The sequence below is a fragment of the Sciurus vulgaris genome (assembly GCF_902686455.1).
Source record: "Sciurus vulgaris genome assembly, chromosome: 6".
NCBI classification, from domain to species: domain Eukaryota; kingdom Metazoa; phylum Chordata; class Mammalia; order Rodentia; family Sciuridae; genus Sciurus; species Sciurus vulgaris.
The window spans coordinates 18,655,721-18,673,796 of NC_136466.1; the positions used below are offsets into that span (position 1 = coordinate 18,655,721).

Consider the following 18,076-nt stretch of genomic DNA (forward strand, 5'->3'; position numbering starts at 1 on the left):
CTGGCTCTTCCTGTTCTTCCCCAGGGAGTGGGGGCCAAGGGAGCGGGAGCGCCTGCCCCGTCCCTTTATCCCTTTCCAAGGTAAACTCGGGGTGACTCTGAGAGCCTGTAGTCTCGGTCTCGGGCTCCTCCAGATGGCCCTGACTTCCGTGCCTTGGGGTCCCTTTCTCTGGAGCGGAGGAAACATTTCTTTAGTGAATTGAGCACCTCCTTCATCTTTCACTCCCCACCCTAATCTTGATGACTTCTCTGGGTCCCTGTGGCCGTGGCGAACCGATCGGGGCCTCAGGCAGGAGGGAAAGAGGCAGCCTCGGGTGTGCAAGTCCCTCCGGTCTGGGGAAGGGAAGAAAGAAAGAGGTGGCGCGGAAACCCAGGGAGAATCCGCTGCCTCGGGCGGTCGCGAGCCTCTCCTTCATTTTGCCTGCCTTCTAGGGACCGCTGGAGCTTGTTGGATCTAGGGGTGCAGTCCTTGAACGGCCGGTGTCCAGCTCTCCAAACCGGACCCAGGGGTTGGAGGCTCCCGCTGTGAGTGCCGCCGAAGTGGGCAGCGAGCGCGGGCCCGCGAGGTAAGGAGGGCGCGCCGCGGTGGGGAGTGTGCCTGCACGTGTGTGTGCGCGCGGGTGCGCGTGCGTTCGAGGGAGTGTAGGGGGCCCGGCCCAGGCGCGTCCCACCCTGCCCGCCACCTGCCCTTCCCGCACCGTGCGGCTGCCCACGCCCTCTAGTCCCCCGCACCTGTGCTGGAGCACTGCCCAACGCCCCCACCCCCGCGGCCCTCACGCCCCCAGGTCCCATCTCCCCCGCATCCCAACCCCACCCTGCCCACTAGTAGGTTCCCAAAGCAGATTCGGACCCAAACCTGGAGAGACAGCCTTGCCTTTCTGCTCCCCTCGCCCCCTCCCCCTCCTGCTATAAATAACCGGTACTAGCGGGTCAGGAACGTCACACCGCCAGAAACCAGGACCCCGAGGTTTTCATCTCTGGGAATAGGGGGCAAAGGGTGAGGAGGAAGAGAAAGGAATCGCTCGTGAGTAGTGAAGAGATTGCTCTTTGACTCCCGAAACAGACTGAGCATCGTTTTATTCTTTTTGTTCTTTTTTTTTTTTTTTTCCTATTAAAAAAAATGTTTTCCATTTCTTTCTTATTCTCCGCACTCCCCCCACCCGCCCCAAATCCATGGGGTTGCTCTACACGCTTCCCATTGGTTTCTACCTCCCTCCCTCCGCCTCTGATTCCCTTTCCCACCCACCCCCAACCCAGGCTGCACATCCCCACCCCCACGCTGGTCTTGCCCCAGGCAGGGGATGCTGTTCACCAAGGAAATAAAGTTCAAACTCCTGCTCCCCGTCTGCCTGCTCAGACCAGAAGTGGGCTTCCAGGCACCCGTCTTCCATTCGCACCCGACACCTGCTCTCCTTTAAATTCTTAATCTGGTTTTGCATATTTGAGAGGACGGACACACACACACACACACACACACACACACACACACACACACGCATACACACACCGAAAATCCACAACCCGCGAGGTGAAAAACTGCCTCCTGCAACTACTGAAACTTACCAGACGCTGTAGTTGTTTTTGTTTTAGAGAAAGAACAACACAAATTTTATTCTGGAATGCTCTTGTGGGGTGATTTTTTATATTATTCAAATATGTATATATTATACATGTATATGTTTTTCCTTTTTCCCCTTTAATTTTTTTTTTTTTAAACAAGGAAATCTGCTCAGTCCCCGGCAGCCGCCGCTGCCCCTTTGATGTTTTGGTACGCCGTGCGCATGCGCCTCACATTAGAATTACTGCACTGGGCAGACTAAGTTGGATCTCCTCTCTTCACTGGAACCCTCAATCCCGTCAAAAACTAAAGGGATGTGGAGAGTCCGGAAAAGGGGCTACTTTGGGATTTGGTCATTCCCCTTAATAATCGCCGCTGTCTGTGCGCAGAGGTAAGTGTCTTTTTCCTTTCTTACTTGGAGGAATTCTGTCTGCATACCTCTGTGAGCAAGGATGCTGAAGACGATGTGCTTGCTTCCTTATTGATGCCTGTTTATTGTCATTTCTTTTTTTAGTGTCAATGACCCTAGTAATATGTCGCTGGTTAAAGAGACGGTGGATAGACTGCTGAAAGGCTATGACATTCGTCTGAGACCAGATTTTGGAGGTAATGGGGTTGCCTTGCAAATAAGAAACAGCCCAGCTATAGCTGAAGCTGCCTTTTGAGCTTTGTGTGCGCTCTCTTCCTCCCCCTTAGTTGAGGGTGCATGTGGTGCACTGAATGTATCTCTGTTTTCCCATATTGAAAAACGGATCAAAACTTACCCTGGGGTGTTGCTATCCCATACTTGAGAGGTCTCTCAGAGACCCTCTTAGTGAGAACTCAAAATTGGTGACTTGCTTTCCATCTCCTTCACTGTTAGAAATCCTTTGCTTTACTGTCTTTGCTTCCGTGAGAGACAAGCCTGTTAAGTTTAGTTAATGGTGTGCCCAGAGAATCTGTCTTACAGAAGGCCATTGTGAACATTTTTGAGAACAAGATGTGCAGGCAATTGGTGGAGAGGTGGCATTAACCCCCTGTGCCCGCCTACTTTGGAAGAGTTCCTTTGGCCACGGTTTAAAGTGGCTCATGTCTGAATATTATCCACTCCTCCAAGCCTCAGGAGCCTGGAGGGAGAAGGGGAGGGGCTGTTGGATGAGAGGGTAGGGGGAGCAGATAGGGTAGGTGGGAAATGACATCTCTGACTGCAAACCTAAATATACTGATATGCCCATTCAATTTTGCTTTAGACTCTTCTGGCACTTTAAGAGTTAAAACCTACACACAGAGAAGGGGTGTGGGGAAGAATGAGGAGGAGGGGGTTTCAGTGCAATATATAAAAATCCTCTCCTCTAGAATGATTCCTATGCTTCCCTAAGTTTTGTGCATTCACAAGCTGAGACGTCTACATATGTAGACAGCGCTGGAGCTGGAATCGCTCAGCCACCAGCACACGTGTGTGCATATTCAGTGGAGCAGTTCCTAGAGGAGTGGGTGTCTCCCACTATTTTTGCAAAGGAGCAGGAAAGTGAAACATTTGAGGATTAACGGTGGAGAGGGGTTTGAGTCAGGGTGTCCTATGCCCAGAGACAACTCTTTTTAAGAATGAATAAGTTCTCAGAAATCACATGGCTGACCACGTTGGTTTGCAGGTCCCCCGGTGGCTGTGGGAATGAACATTGACATTGCCAGCATCGACATGGTTTCTGAAGTCAATATGGTGAGTACTGAGGTTTATGGCTATGTCTCTGCAGACCTTTAATTGGAAACAGGGATAAGGAGGGAGCTAGCCATTGAGGGTGGGATATGTGGGAATGTATGTATGAGGAGTGGGAAAGAGCATGGAATTTTGCCTTGAAATTCACTGTGTTTGAGGTTACAGAGCTGGCTTGTGTTGGTCCTTAATATTGTTTCCAACCTGGTTCTGATACTTGGATCTTGGTGTGGAGTGAGATACATGAATCACATGTTTGCTTGTAAAAGGTAGCCACATGCTGGAGACCCCTGCAGATGCCATCTTTCTTTAAGCTCCATAGAAAATTCAGTTCATGAAGTGATTTTCTAGAATGGGGTTAGGTTAGGAGAAAAGGAAAGAGTTTTTTGTTTTGTTTTAACAGAAAATTATTTAACAGAGTATAACCTACAAACTCAATTATGGTAAAGAGGCTAAATGAACAAATCTGGGATACTGAGGCCCACTTGTTGCTTTTGGAAATCACCTCTTTATAGTTAATGAAAACCCCCTTCTTCATCCTCATTGCTTGCCATAGGCTTTAACCCGTTTTGTTCTTGAAAACAAAAATAAAAATTGTCACTCAGTTCCCAAAGGGCAGACAGACTCAGTTCAATGTGTCATCTCTGGTCACTTCTGGAAAGTTACTCACCTAGTGTCCTAAGCTTGTATGATATATTGACAGCTACTCTCTTTACTGGCTATCTTCTTGAACTTGGGGATAAGAGAAAAAGCCTGTGTTCCCCAAACGGGAAGCACTTGTGGGGGGTTTGCTTCATGCAGGAGCGCCCCCTGCTGCCCCCATTGGGGCACTGCAGACATGCATGACTATAAGTGTCCCAGATTCCCCCACTAACTTGGGACATTTCTATGATAACTTTTCTACTCTGTGTTTGTAAAGTTTCCTCCTTTGGAAAAGTCCACCTATATGGACCACATTTTGATGTAAGTCTCCAGAGTTACTTTTGACAAGAGCACACAGCACATTTAAGAATATTGTGCTATGGCATCCTTCTATCCAGAAAGTGGATGGGTAACTAAAGAAGGGGGTGTAGTGTGGAAGATTTTATGCAGACACTTCTTAGCCAGCTTGAGAATTAGGACATTTATTTATTTACCCAAGAGGCCCAAAGTACTAGGTTTTGAACCGGCTCTCAACATTATACACATTTCCATATTCCTAGAATTTAAACAAACAGGAACCTAAATAGCCAGTATAACCTTATCCATTGTCCAAAAATAAGTGATAGTGTGGGATTGTGGCAAGATTCTGAAGCATCTTACGAAAACTTAAGGGAATGTTCAACTATTTCAGCAATTTTGTAGTGGCATGACTCTTCTTGTGTTCTAATTTTTGTCAAAGTTTTTATTATATGGATATGTATGCTGATCAAAGACGATATTGGATGTGCAGAACCACACATTAAGAGATTCCCTGTGTGGATAGAGAATGTTTCTTAAACGAATTTCTCAGCTATACAGATATTCACTTTTTTGGGATTCAAGGTTTTTCATCAGTTTGTATTCTGAGTTTCAACATAAAAATAGAAAATGGTCCTAATGTGTATATCTCCTAAGTTCCAGGTACTTGAATCTAAATTGTGTTGCTGAAAACAAAGTTATATAGAAGTCATGTGTGAGTCTGTGTGTCCTACATGTGGTTGAATCAGACACTTTTCTGTTTTTCTTTATTCATGCTCTTTTTCTCCTCTCAAATTTTATTTTAAAACTTGCTTCTTTACAGAATCACTAAAATGGTATTTTGTGAGAAAATGGTAGGAAAAATCTAGAATCCAGAGACAATTATGAGATGCCTAGAGTTTATTGCAGTTGGTTAACCAAGAACTTAAATGAATTACATAGAAAATTGTTTGGAGTGGTAGAGTATTTGTTTTATTTTCCTTTCTTAAGTTTTATTCATGTTTCCCTTCATGAAACATTTTTGGAGAGGTCTTTCAGGTGGACACCATGCCAAGAACTGCAAGTCAAAATATAGATCCAGCTAAGGAGAGGTGTTATCATTTAAAGCTATTTACTGTTGCTGAAAATCATGGGATGTTGAAAGTACAAAAATAAATGTCAAGTTGTAAATGGGACAGCACTGCAGCATTACTGATTAGAACTAAGTGTTAAAAGTTTGAAGCCTGATTCCTTTCTTAGCCTAATGCTGACACTCATGGACATGTTCAACTGTAGCTTGTTAAAAAATGAGCATCATTTAAGCTAGCAATCTAAAGAATCTAAAACTAATCCTCCAATGAAAATTTTTGTTATATATGTTATATGTTGTTACTTTATTTTTAAATATGGCTACAAGCTTCACAGCAACAGATAAGTAATTCCATCACTAGTGCTTAAGTAAAAGAAGATGTTTGTGATGTTTGTGGTATATTGTCCTTAAAACACATTTCTAAAAGGGTTAAGATCTTTTGGTTAGATTCAGTTCCTAAAGAATGATTGTTTAATTTTTAAGTTAAATTTCACAGTTGATTAACATGCATATGTCTCCCTCATTCTACTTTTTGGACTGTAGCCTCTGGTAATTGTGACTTTCTTATTCTAGCACATCTTCCTTTGAAAAATGCTGGCACTAGACCATTTTAAATTGCGGTTGACTCATTTGTGTTGAAGAAAAAAATGTCCATCCATGTCAATGTGATGCTTCTTAGAAGTGACAGTGATGAAAAGACCCTGGACTGAATCAGGAGTCTTGGATGGTAGTTGTACTGCTGAGGACGTTCACAGCCTGAGTGAGCTCAGTTTCCTTCCTGTTAATGGAAAGTAACAGTTCCATTTTACCTGTCTCAGGTGATCACCAGAAATTAAAAAAAAAAAATGGTATGTTAGTGTATTGGTGCTCCATGAACAGAAATTAATGCTCTCCTAGCATCTAAGAGACAAAGTATCCACTCCTGCTTCTGCCCTAAGTGTCCTTGCATTGATAATGTACCTCATTAGGTCTCAGTTTGCTCATGTTTGGAATGAGAAGGAGCATGTTAAGTTGACTTCCAACTTAGAGTTACATGTTTCTCCTGCTTGGTTGTAATAGTAACTCTATTGGATATGAAGAATTTCCAGGAAAACTTGGGAATTTAGGAAAGCATTAAGAAAATGCAGAATTCCTAAATGGCTTAGAGTTGTGAGTTCTAAGAAGGTGGCAATGGTATCTAAGCCATGAGACTCAGGAGAGTGTCACCCCATGGAAGATCTTTGGAAGAATGAGATCTCAATTAGAATGCTCCTGAGCAGGAAACTTGGCTTTGGAATGAAGTATTTTTAGATGTTTTGGTTAAATTGGCAGGAATCTTTTTGTTAAGATTCTTTGATGAAAAGTGCATTTTAAGATTCAAATTTGGCTCTGAGGATTATGGACTGAAATAGCTTTCTCTTCATTTAAAGCAGATTCTTCTCCATCTTGAAGCAACACATTTGCCAACCAACGAGTGAAGCAATATTTCACTTTTGAGGAAAGAGTTCTAGTAAACACATACACAAATTACCTTTTTATGGAATAGCAAATGGAGAAAAGTATCTCTCTCTTTTTTTTTTAAACAGATGTTTCTTGCATCACCAGCTGCACAGTTTAAAATTCCATTCAACCAATACTTATTTAGCAGCCACTATGAGCCAAGCATGTGTAAGATCTCATGGACAGAGTAGTGAACAAGACAAGTCTGTCCCTTGACCTCATGAAACTTAACATTTAGGTGCTTACGAATCTTAAATTCCACATCAGGTGCTCATTGTGCTTCTGTTTAGCTGAAGTTTTATCTTTTCTCTAACCCTTTTTTGCCAGGGAGGTGCACAAGTGTGTGCACAGAGGTCTCTCTCCTATCAGTTCCTTCATTACTTGTTAGTTTCACCAGTCATTTCATGTTTGGTATTTCAAGTTGCCTCATATTTCAGACATTTGTTCTATCTTATTCTATCATGTTTATAATTTATATCTAGACAAGGCAGTGTCTCCTCCAGTGGGTGAATGCTACAAATAATGAATGAGGAATTCACTTTCTTAGCAGGAATTCATGGTTGTTCACCACACACTGAACTATCTATATGTGAAGAAATAGAGCAGAGAATCATAGAACTCAGCTGAGAGACATCCACCATCTAAAATATCAGCATAGGATCACAAGTGCTTTGAAGGGAAAATTGACAGAATATAGTACCATATAGAATACAGTGCCACTGCACAGAAATTAGCTTCATGAAGAAGAGGTTAGAGATCTGTGGACCAGTGTTCCAAGCGGGGGGAGGGGGGGGGAGGCATATAAGAGAGGGTGTGATTCAGGAAAAATAAATGGTATTAGGGATTTGAAAATAGGTTTAAATGACTGCAGGGGGAGTAAGGGGTGACAGAACTGGTTTTGAAGCCATAGGAAGTAGCCAATTTTGTGTCTTATCTAGTAAGTCCAGATTCTTTCCCAAAGGCAGTAGGGACCCATGAAGAGATGTCCCTGGGAGAATCACAAGAGCAGATAATACCTCTAGGAGGTAGTGTGAAGGGTGGTAGGTGGGCTGATCTGGATCAAGACCTAAGGTTGGGAGATGAGATGAACACTGGCTTCAGAAACCTGGGAAGTATTGACCAACGAAGACAGGGGTGGAAATGAGAAGAGGTGAACTTAGTGCATTTTGGTAAATCCCATTTCCAGTGGTGTCATTGATCACTACGGGGAGGACAGGAAGGGCAGTGGATGCTGGGCGGATGAAATATGTGGGTGGACAGTGAGTAGTTGAGTTTGGGAAATGCTGAAATTTCTACGCACAAGGAACATCCAAGTGGAGTTAGGTGATTCCTTAGTTACGGAAAAAGTAATGACTAGAGTGATAGACTTGAGCATTGTCAGTGTGAAAGTGGCACTTAGAACTAACTAGATGCAGAGAAGAAATGGAGAAGACAGCCCAAAGTAAGATCTGGTGAGCGCTGTCGTTTTAAGTGATAGAAAATTGAAAAGGAACCTACAAAAGAGATCAAAAGCTAAGGAGCAGGCAGGGAGGAGAGTGAGGTCCTCCTGATGGTAATGTCTTAGAAACCCACATGCAGGAGCACGTAAAAGAGCAGCAAATGGCCAGCTGTGTCAGATGCCCCAAGAATCAGCTCAAATTAGTTGTGAGACTCGTCTCCCAGATGTTGTAAGAGGACATGTTTGTACAGTGCAGCCAGAGGAAGTTTGGTGGATGGAGACTACACTTTGAAACGTCTGGATCTGAAGGGAAGCGGGGAGAGGGAAACCGATGAAAAGGAATCATGTGAGTTGGAGGGAAATACTGTTTAGAAGGATGCAGGTTGAAGATGCAAAGAGGAGGTGGTGGAAGGATCAGGAAGGAGGCTGCAGGCTTCCTTGCCCGAAGACCTATACATTCTCAGTAGCAGGAGACATTTTCTCTTGAGATTCAGGGGCTAGCTTTGGCTGTTGTGGGGAAGAGGTCAGTGAGGTCACTCAGGAAGCATGACCATGATTCCATGAAGGGTATGTGAACTCGGTGGCCACTGGCAGGCTTTAATTCTACACCAGGTGTGCTTAGAAACTCCTACTCTCTTTTGGCAAGCTCTTTCTTCAAGTGCTTTTTCTCCTTCCCTTTCTCCTCTCCTCCTCCTTCTCCTACTCCTCCTCCATCTCCTCCTCCATGTGTACAGTGCTCAGCAATCTCCATCAGCAGCAGCAGTAGCAGCATTGGTATCACAGTAATATAATAATGTCACCTAGTGTTTACTGAGCCCTTAACTTACACAGATATCGTGTTAATGTTCTTCATCTTAATAAACTTCCTGTAGAAACTGAGATCACTAAAATCAAAAGTGGGGACTGGAGACCCAGAGAGGTGAAGTGGCTTGTTCAAGGTCACACAGGTAGCAAGTGATCACCTTCCCATCCCTGGTTCTTAGCCTGGTTACATGGTGCTTTCCAATGTTGCAAGGCTTTCTTCTTTGATCATTTTCATTCCGTGTCGACCCTGTTTTGTCACAGCTATTTTTATTCTTGTTTTGGAGTCACCGAGTGGATCAAACCGAACTGCTCCTTCATGAGATACTTCTATTACTCTTCTCGCTCTTTATCTTCACAATGTTTTGATTTTATTGAAGTGATGGTTTCAAGTAGGTGTTGTATTCAGTATGGGTTAAATATAAGACATGGTTCCTGTACTTGGGAAACTTATATTATATAGTATATCTATTTAGCACAATTCCCAAGTAGTAAAGGAAGATTTATGCAGGGTCTCAAGGAGTTGGGGGTGCTGCTCTTGTCATCATTTCTTTTATTGCATATGGGTGCCATTTGTTAGCTGTCTAATAATATTTCTAGAGCTTCAGCAAATTCTGTCAGGTAACCATCCAGGGTAATAATTTATGATATATAACTGCAATGAAATGTTGCCTTATTCATTCTCAGGAACTTTTCGGTTTTAAGCTGTGGGTGGGCATTGTGTGGAAAGACCACACCCTTTTCTTTCTTTCTTTTTTTTGTTTTAAGGTCTGATTTACAGCTGCACTTTTTCTCTTGGTTGCGATTGAATAATTTGTGCATTCTGATTGGTTGTTCCTAAAAATAATTCGCTTAAAGGTGGTTGTTTTCACCTCATATTTGCCAGACCTCATATTTCATCAATTTTAAATAACTACACACTTGATAGTTTCTATCTGTTTCTCTTGGCTAATGTTTGGAGCAAACCCTTACTGTTACTTTATGGCACTGAATAATGCTTTTGTTGCCTGGGGCATGAAGTGAGGAGCTGACTTTGGGCTTAGCCTGTAAGAGAAAACAGGTGAAGGAAATACCTTGGGTTTTATATTTGAAAAGTGCATCTGTGTGTTTTGGCTGTTTTTCCCCCCCAAAGGATGAAATATTGCTTGGAATTCCCACAAGAATATAAGTCAGAGAAAATGTTCTTTGGTGGGGCAGGTGGGCTTACTTTTAGGAGGAACACAGGCTTGTTCTGCAGGTTCTCCGTAGCAGGTTTCTTACGTGGTGCTGTTGGCATTTTGAGCCAGGTGACGTTCTGCTGTGGAGGGCTGCATTATGCACTTCATGATATTTCACAGCATGCCTGATCTCTGCCAGTTGCACCCTGGAAACTGTGAAAACCAAAAATGTCTCTAGAAATTGCCAAGCATGCCCCGGGGATCAACACTGTCCCCTTGCAGAAGCGTGGTGTGAAGGGTGATGGCCTGCTACGTGGCAAGTGGAGGCAAGGAGACTCCCTTAGCAAGTGAGGGCTCTTGAGTGCAATTGCCATTTTCACTGATGGTTAGTGGGATATTGTGGAAAAAGCAATTTAAAAATACTAACCAGCATCACATCCTCATCTTTCCATTCAACCTGTTTTAATTTGCCTGTGTTACATCCTAATTCTTGTTTATTATTCATATTTTGCACATCCTACTTAGTTATCTCGTAGGTGAAATGTTATAACTGTGTATTTTGATTTAATAGACCAGGGCTATTTTTACAGTGTTATTTCTAAAAAATGTACAACAGTTCCACCACGCTTGTCAATGAGTGCATATTTTTCCACAATCTTTGGTTTTACACATGCATGCACACAAAGGAGCACATTCACAATTTCTTTTTTTAATTAATTGCCTATATTTCTTCAAAATAGGAATCTATTAAATCCATTTTATAGTTTCTTAGCCAGAATTTTACTTGTAGACTATTTGAAAATCAAGGGACATATTATTTACTTTTACTTTTGCACCATTAATGATCGTATGAAAGTCATAGGCAAAATAGAGAACTGAATTTACATAACGTGTAGATTTAAATATGTATTTGACAGTATTATTTACTACTTTGGCTTATTACTTTGACACAGCTAATCTTTACTCAACTTCTATCCTGGCATTATTCAGTTTTCCAAAATCACACTGTTTTTGGATGACATATATATATATACCTTGAAACAGGCCTTTAAAAGAGAAAGAAAAAAATTAGAAGACTATGAGTTTTTTGTTTTTTTGGTGCAAGGGGGGCGTGGTACCAGAGATTGAACTCAGAGGCACTCGACCACTGAGCCACATCTCCATTCTTATTTTTTATTTTATTAAGAGACAGGTCTCACTGATTTGCTTAGTGCCTGGCTTTTGCTGAGGCTGGCTTTGAACTCAAGATCCTCCTGCCTCAGCCTCCTGAACCCTGGGATTACAGGCATGGACCACTGCACCTGGCTAGGCTATGAGTTTTTAAAGATAGAAACACAAGATATATGTTACTACCAATCATTCATTTTATTTGCAAAGTATGTATTTTATTAAATAAGGAGATAAAAGAGTTTACACTATCTTGTCAGGATTTTTATGGAAAAATATGTGGGACGTGTTGAGCCATTGACTTGTGTTGATGCTCTGTTTTGTTCACATTCTATTGCCATCTCTACTGCCAAGTCTCATTTCCTTGCTCTGTAATTTGGCACCTACTTTCCATTTTCTTGCCAGGAGGCCTTAACTTAAAAGTAATTCTTTGAGCAATTGAAGATGATATAAATTCTGTCCTAACACATTAGGGACAATTAAATTAATGAAGTTTTAGAGTGAATCCACATGTATCTTAGAAAAGTGATATGTGAGTGAGCCGTAGAGGAGGATCCCAGATTTTGAGGCCAGGTTTCTGTGCATCCCCAGAGCTGAGCTCATTCCTGATAATTACTAGATGCTCAGGAAATATGGACTGAGTTTGTTGGAGGAGTAGTTGAAGGGCAGTCGTGGTCAGGCTACCAAAAAATGTGTAACAACTGCTACCTAAACTGGCGCTATACGAGTAAGGCTGTATTGTAGAAGGCTTTGAGACAGTTTTTATATCAGAGTCGAACCTCTCTCTAGAAGCTAGAAGAATTAATCATAATTACTGAAGGAAGAAGTGAGGGGAAAATGAAGCTAAGAATGTTTCAGAGGTGGGACAGGAATGTGCCATATTCCTCAGGTTAAGACGTAGAAATAAAATGTTGACAATTCAATTTTTTACAGTGATTCGTAAACGTTTTTTGTGCAAGAAAATGATCAGTTTCGCATTAATATTCATACTTCCTGAATCTATGCTCAGAAACTAATTTGGCAGGTCAGAGATGGGTTTCAGGATTGTTTTTGTTTACAAGCTCTCTAGATGACACTAGTGGAGATACCATCAGGATGAAGGATGCTGTGTTCAGAACACTAGTTAAAAGGAAGTAAAGTGAATATTATCACCAATAATGGTACTGGCCAACAACTGACCAGTCTCTGGTTATAGTAAGGGCTTTTACAATGATAAAGACCCAATTGTATTGAGTGACTGAGATTTGTGGAGGAAGATTTCATGGAACCGGGAGAGCTTGAACTGAGAAAGAAAGAACAAGGCAATTTCAGTAGATGGAGAGTAAGAGGAATCGTCATGTTGGAGAGTGAAGTGGGACATGGACAATATGAATAAGCCATTGCATGTTAGTAATAACAGGGTTACTAAGACAAAAATCTAGGATGTGTATGATTATCTCATTTAACTCACAGAAAGCCTATGAACTGGGAACCAGCATTGTCTTTTACAAATCTGGAAGCTAAGGACTAGAGAGGTCATATAATTATTAAGATTGCACAGGAAGTAAGTGGATGGGAATCGTAGGGGTGCATATGTAGGGGGAAGCTTAATTGTATATTACCTTGAGAGCTCTGCAGAGTAGATATTAAGATTTCTTAGGTACAGGCTTTGACCTGAGTCTTCAGCATTTTCACAAGAAACAAATGTAAAAGCAGGGGACTACTGAGTGTAAGACTGCAAAAGCTAAAAAGTATTTACCTTTAAAAACTGCCATGTAGAATATCCACACTAATTTTATTGACACATATGTTGTGTTTAGAAAAATTGAATTAAGTCTATATAATAAGGGGAGAGATGAACAACATAGCACATTTTTTGGTACTATGAATAAATAGATAATAGCAACATTAGTTAGTTTAAAATGTCTGAAAAACATCAGAAAATATTTACATTTTAGTAGACACATTAATTAGTATATGATTTGTATAATCCTTCTTTATTTAAAAGATGGATATTTGCTTGCTCATTAGTAGTGGTAGTGTCACGCACTTGATGTAGGTAAATGCCACTGTAATTCCTTTCTGTAATTACTTGTGGCTGCTTCATCATTGTGCCTGAAGGATATGCTTTAATGTAAGGCCTGACTGATGGAGCACCTTGATATTGATGCCTCAAAGATCAATAATTCGGTTCCCCATCGGTGCCAGACTATTAAGTAAAAAAATTAAAAACTGTTTACCCACAGACTTATCCATGACTCTGGTTTAGTCAGATATCCATTACTATGAAACAAAAACCAAAATACTTGAGCTAATCAACTTAAAGAGAGGAAAGATTTGTTTTGGCTCATGGTTTCAGAGGTTTTTAGTCCCTGGTCACTTGGCCCTAGTGCTTTGCCCTGTGGCAGCACCGTAAAGCATAACTGGAATATGATGTAGGTGAATCCTGTTCACGTGTTGGCAGCCTGGAAGCAAAGAGAGAAGGTATCCCCCAAGGACTTAACTTCCTCCCCCTTGGCCCCGCCCCTTAAAGGTCCCAGCCCCTCCCAGTAGTGCTAGGAGTTGGGGACCCCTGCTGTACCACATTGGCCTATGAGAGACATTCCAGACCCAAACTACAGCAACACTTTTAATGAAATAATTAGTGTCTCAAAGCCAAACTTTCACTCTGCTACTTTAGTTTTTACTTTAATTAAAATGATGTTATTTCTCAGTAAATCTTGTTATTTTGACCCAAGCACTTCATATAGATAAGTCTGTTTAATAATTATGCACCTTTTAAAATTATTAATATGAAATACTCATTAATTCATATCTATTACAACTATATTTCCATAAGATTATATAATTTATCATCTTTGGAGTGTCAATGTTATCATAATTAATATCTAATTATATATTAACATGTCATATTCTAATACTAATATATAATGAATCATATCATTATAAATATGTTTATTAATATATTTTGTTACTTTGACCCAATCACTTCATATAGATTGGAAGATTTTAACTGTAGATAGTTATTAGAGCCTTGAATCTTTTCTAATAATTTAAATAATCTAAAAATTCCATTTTATAATAAAAGTCTCATGGATCTATGCTAGTTGAAAAATGACTTCTAATGTTTATCTTTTAGTTTTATGTAACAGTTGCATAAGTAGGTGCCTCTTTTGTAAGTCATCTATTTATGTTCATGTATATGCATGTACACATTTATATATGTGTATAAACACATATATATGTACATGCATATATATATACACATATATTTGAATGCTGTCTACCTAGAATTTGTCACATATAGTGACAAATTTTTGAACCAAAATTGTGAAGATTAATTCAGGATTTCAACCACCTAGACATCTATTTTTGTATGTGTCTAGTAAGAACTAATCATTATTGAGCACTTACCATGTGTTCAGTGCCCATATCAAGATGCACATTGTGTTTTAGCTAAATTAAACTTCCAACAACTTCATAATTGAAGGAACTTATCTGTGATCATTTTACAGAGGAGAAATTTAAGTTTTGAGTAATTAATTTGCTCAGGGTCACATGCTGGTTATTGCTGAGACTTTAAACCTCTGGTTTGACTTGCTCACTACATGTATATGAATCAATTTACCTATGTGCATTAAGTGATATATTATCAAAACTATCCAAAATAGAAATTTAAAGAGGAATTTAAAAAAGTAAACAAATTATAATATTTTATCTCATATTCACTTTAACACTTGTTTAAAGTTTTTCACTTCCCATGAAAATAAGAATCTCATAAATAGTAGCAAATCAAGGTGGTTTCATTTTGCTTATTATTCTATTAATGGGAAGTATCACATAGTAGAATTTAAGCTGAGATAATTTAAAAGTAATTGATATTTTTCATGAATATAGTCACATTTTCTCCTACATTGCAACCCCTAAATCATTAACACAGAAATAGTAGTGTTTCAGAGTATACTGTGCATCTCTCTCAAAAGGAAGTGTTGGTTTTAAAGTCATAATGGAATTTTTCTGATTCTTGGTACTATAGGTAAACTCAGTTGGCAAAGGACTGTATCATTGGATGGTTGGATTTTAAGCAAATTGCAGAAGTCATCTTTCAAACTTAACTAGTTTTTGTAAGGGTGTTGACTTCATCAGTTGTTTCAAGGAATATTTTTAACTTGAACCTTGAATGAAACAACTTAAAGGCCATTTTAAACAAATACCATAAATACAAAGCAGAAATGATAAAGAATTGTAAATATGAGTGAATAAATACCAATTAGTTGGTTAAAATCTAATCACCATTTCTTTGTACTTGTCATTGAAGCCACCATAATTAAAAAAAATGAAATATTAGTGTTGTATTCTTTTTCCTTCACTTACAAGAAGCTTTGAGATATATTTTGAAAATGCATATTCGTTTCTTTGGCCAAGTGAACATTTGAGTTGCTATGCTGAAGGAAGATCTCTTGCAGGGTTCTCTGATGGGCTGTGTACATCATTTCTCTTTCAAGCGTGGTTAAGCTGCAGTACTTCCCACACTGGTGGGGTTGATGTGCTGGGCTGTCTATATTTGAGTCTAGCTCATTTGTTGGAAGAATGCTCCTAAATGTTTACTTGAATCCCATTTGTGTGTCTGTATGGCAAACCATTTTTAAAACAGAATCCACTAGAGAATGACACCTTTATTTTAAAAGTCGTAATATTTTAAGTTCTTACCAAACTTAGAGATGAAAGATTTATATAGAATTTGAGACCACAAGAAAAGCAGAAAGTTACTTTATTTCCTTCTGATGCCCGCTGCTTTTTCTTAGACCTCAGGTTTTAGAGGCCAAGTTCTGTTCTGTAAGAAATCTAATAAAATTATTGTGCCAGTTTCTTTTGAACACTACAGAGAAATATTTTCTGGCAAATGTATTACTGTCTGGTTATGTAGAAAGATCAGCTCTCATTTTAACGTATTAACTGGCTTGTTTTCTAAGAGAGCATACCACTCTTCCTATTTATTTGATGAGTCAGTTCTGAGAACCATGTTTTTAATTTTCTTAATTTTATTTTTTAATTAAAATATTTTTTATTTTTACAGACACATTTTGATTCATTGTACACAAATGGGGTGCAGCTTTTCATTTCTATTGTTTTACACAATGTGTATTCATACCATTCATGTAATCATACATATATATAGAGGGTAATACTGTCTGTTCCATTCTACTGTTTTTCCATTCCTACCCCCTCCCACCCCTTTTTAAATTTACTTTGTCTTGGTAGTTTACCACTGGTGCAGATTCTCATCTTAGGTAATTTACCAGTTAGGTAGAAATTTGTTGTTTAATGCAACTTCCTCTATTAGGTTGCTTTAGTCAAAGTGGTAAATGTTGTAAATATGTGCTGCTTTTAAAATTCTCAGATTTGGATAAAATCTGTCTTCATTGATCATATTTCCATTTAAGAACATAGCAGAGTCTCTGAGCTCTGGGTTTCCTATTCTGTTATCATTTTAGTGCACTGTGTCCCTAGGGTAAGAATAGATTCTGCCTGTGCTGTTGAACTTTGCAGAGAGACCCAGAGAGGGAGGTGGAGAGAGTTGGAATGATAAATATCTATAGCTTGTGTGTCTTAAGTACTTGAGAAATAGAAGGCTTTCTTTGTGCCTCGTAGCTGAGTTTTGTTTGGTGTGCTAGAATATTCAAGTTATGCAACAAGGATGTGTCCTATAAGAATGTGTACATTATTAGGGACTTGACTCTTTGTTTTTTATTTTGTTTTTGGTCCTGGGGATTGAACCTTGGGCCTTGAACATGGTACTCATGCACTGTAACACACAGCTACATCCCCAACTCTTGACCTTTTGAATTTACATGATATGAAATAAAAAAATATCAAACTGTGCATTGTTGCTCTGGGTTTTTAAGCATTTCATAGTTTATATACAAATATTTTATTTTGAAAGACTCAGTGAAATACAGGATTTGAAAAATTGTATTATAACTTTAACAAATAACTGGGTTGTAACTGATTATGTCTACTAACTACTGAAACTTACCTTTTCTTATGAAATACTGTGAAATGAAATGCTATTTTACAATTATTACGCAATCTTTTAAAAAACTCAGTGAAATAAGCATAGCCACATTTTACAGGTGGGTAGGCTGAGAGTTAAAAGATTTCTCTGAAGCTAGAATGAACCAAAACTAAAAAAAGACAGTCCTCTTTATGCAGCATCTAGAAAGTTTTGGAACAAGGATTGAAGTCTGATTTCCCCTTATGTCATTTATTTTGTGTTCTAAAATTAAAGGAAAGAGAATTAGAAAAAAAATTGAGTGGATGGGCCAACATCTTAATATTCCAGAATGATGGTCAATGGTCCACATTCCAGATTCTCAGATAACTTTTGGGAAAAATCAGAAAAATCAGACAAATTTAGTGTATAGAATAAAGTCTGGTAGTATTGCAAAGGAAGATGGTTCAAATCATTTATATATCAATTTAACTAGTAACTGTTTCAATAGCACAAGGATTTGTGGGTAAAGATTAAGATTTATATTTTTCTTCATTTTTGTAAATCATCTTTCATTTCTGTGGAATGAATTCAATTCCTGCTCAAAACAGAAATCTGTTCTGAAAGATGTGTATGCTAATCCTGAGAATTAGGAGCAAAATTAGATTTTGACAAAATTTTACAAGAGGCTTGTAGAGCTAAGAAAATATCTGCCCTTGGTGTCCTACTTGCTATTTTAATGAGGCAGTACCTATCTCAGAATACTCAGTCAACTGATGGTTAGCATTTGTATAAAATAGTAATT

General features: G+C 39.4%; 1 protein-coding gene across 3 annotated transcripts in view; it reads left to right on the forward strand.

Moving 5' to 3' along the window:
- The first annotated feature begins 241 nt into the window (after positions 1-241).
- GABRB2 (gamma-aminobutyric acid type A receptor subunit beta2) overlaps positions 242-18,076 on the forward strand; it is a 238,738-nt gene continuing 220,903 nt past the window's right edge. Inside the window, exons 1-4 of one of the 3 annotated variants that reach the window (XM_079145510.1) lie at positions 242-565; positions 1,720-1,948; positions 2,072-2,163; positions 3,189-3,256. In XM_079145510.1, coding sequence (XP_079001636.1) covers positions 1,872-1,948; positions 2,072-2,163; positions 3,189-3,256 — 237 coding nt within the window. In that variant the 5' untranslated portion in view covers positions 242-565; positions 1,720-1,871. Of the gene's footprint in view, positions 566-1,611; positions 1,627-1,719; positions 1,949-2,071; positions 2,164-3,188; positions 3,257-18,076 lie in introns of those variants that run through there. The other 2 variants (XM_079145512.1, XM_079145511.1) reach the window with 2 other exon arrangements.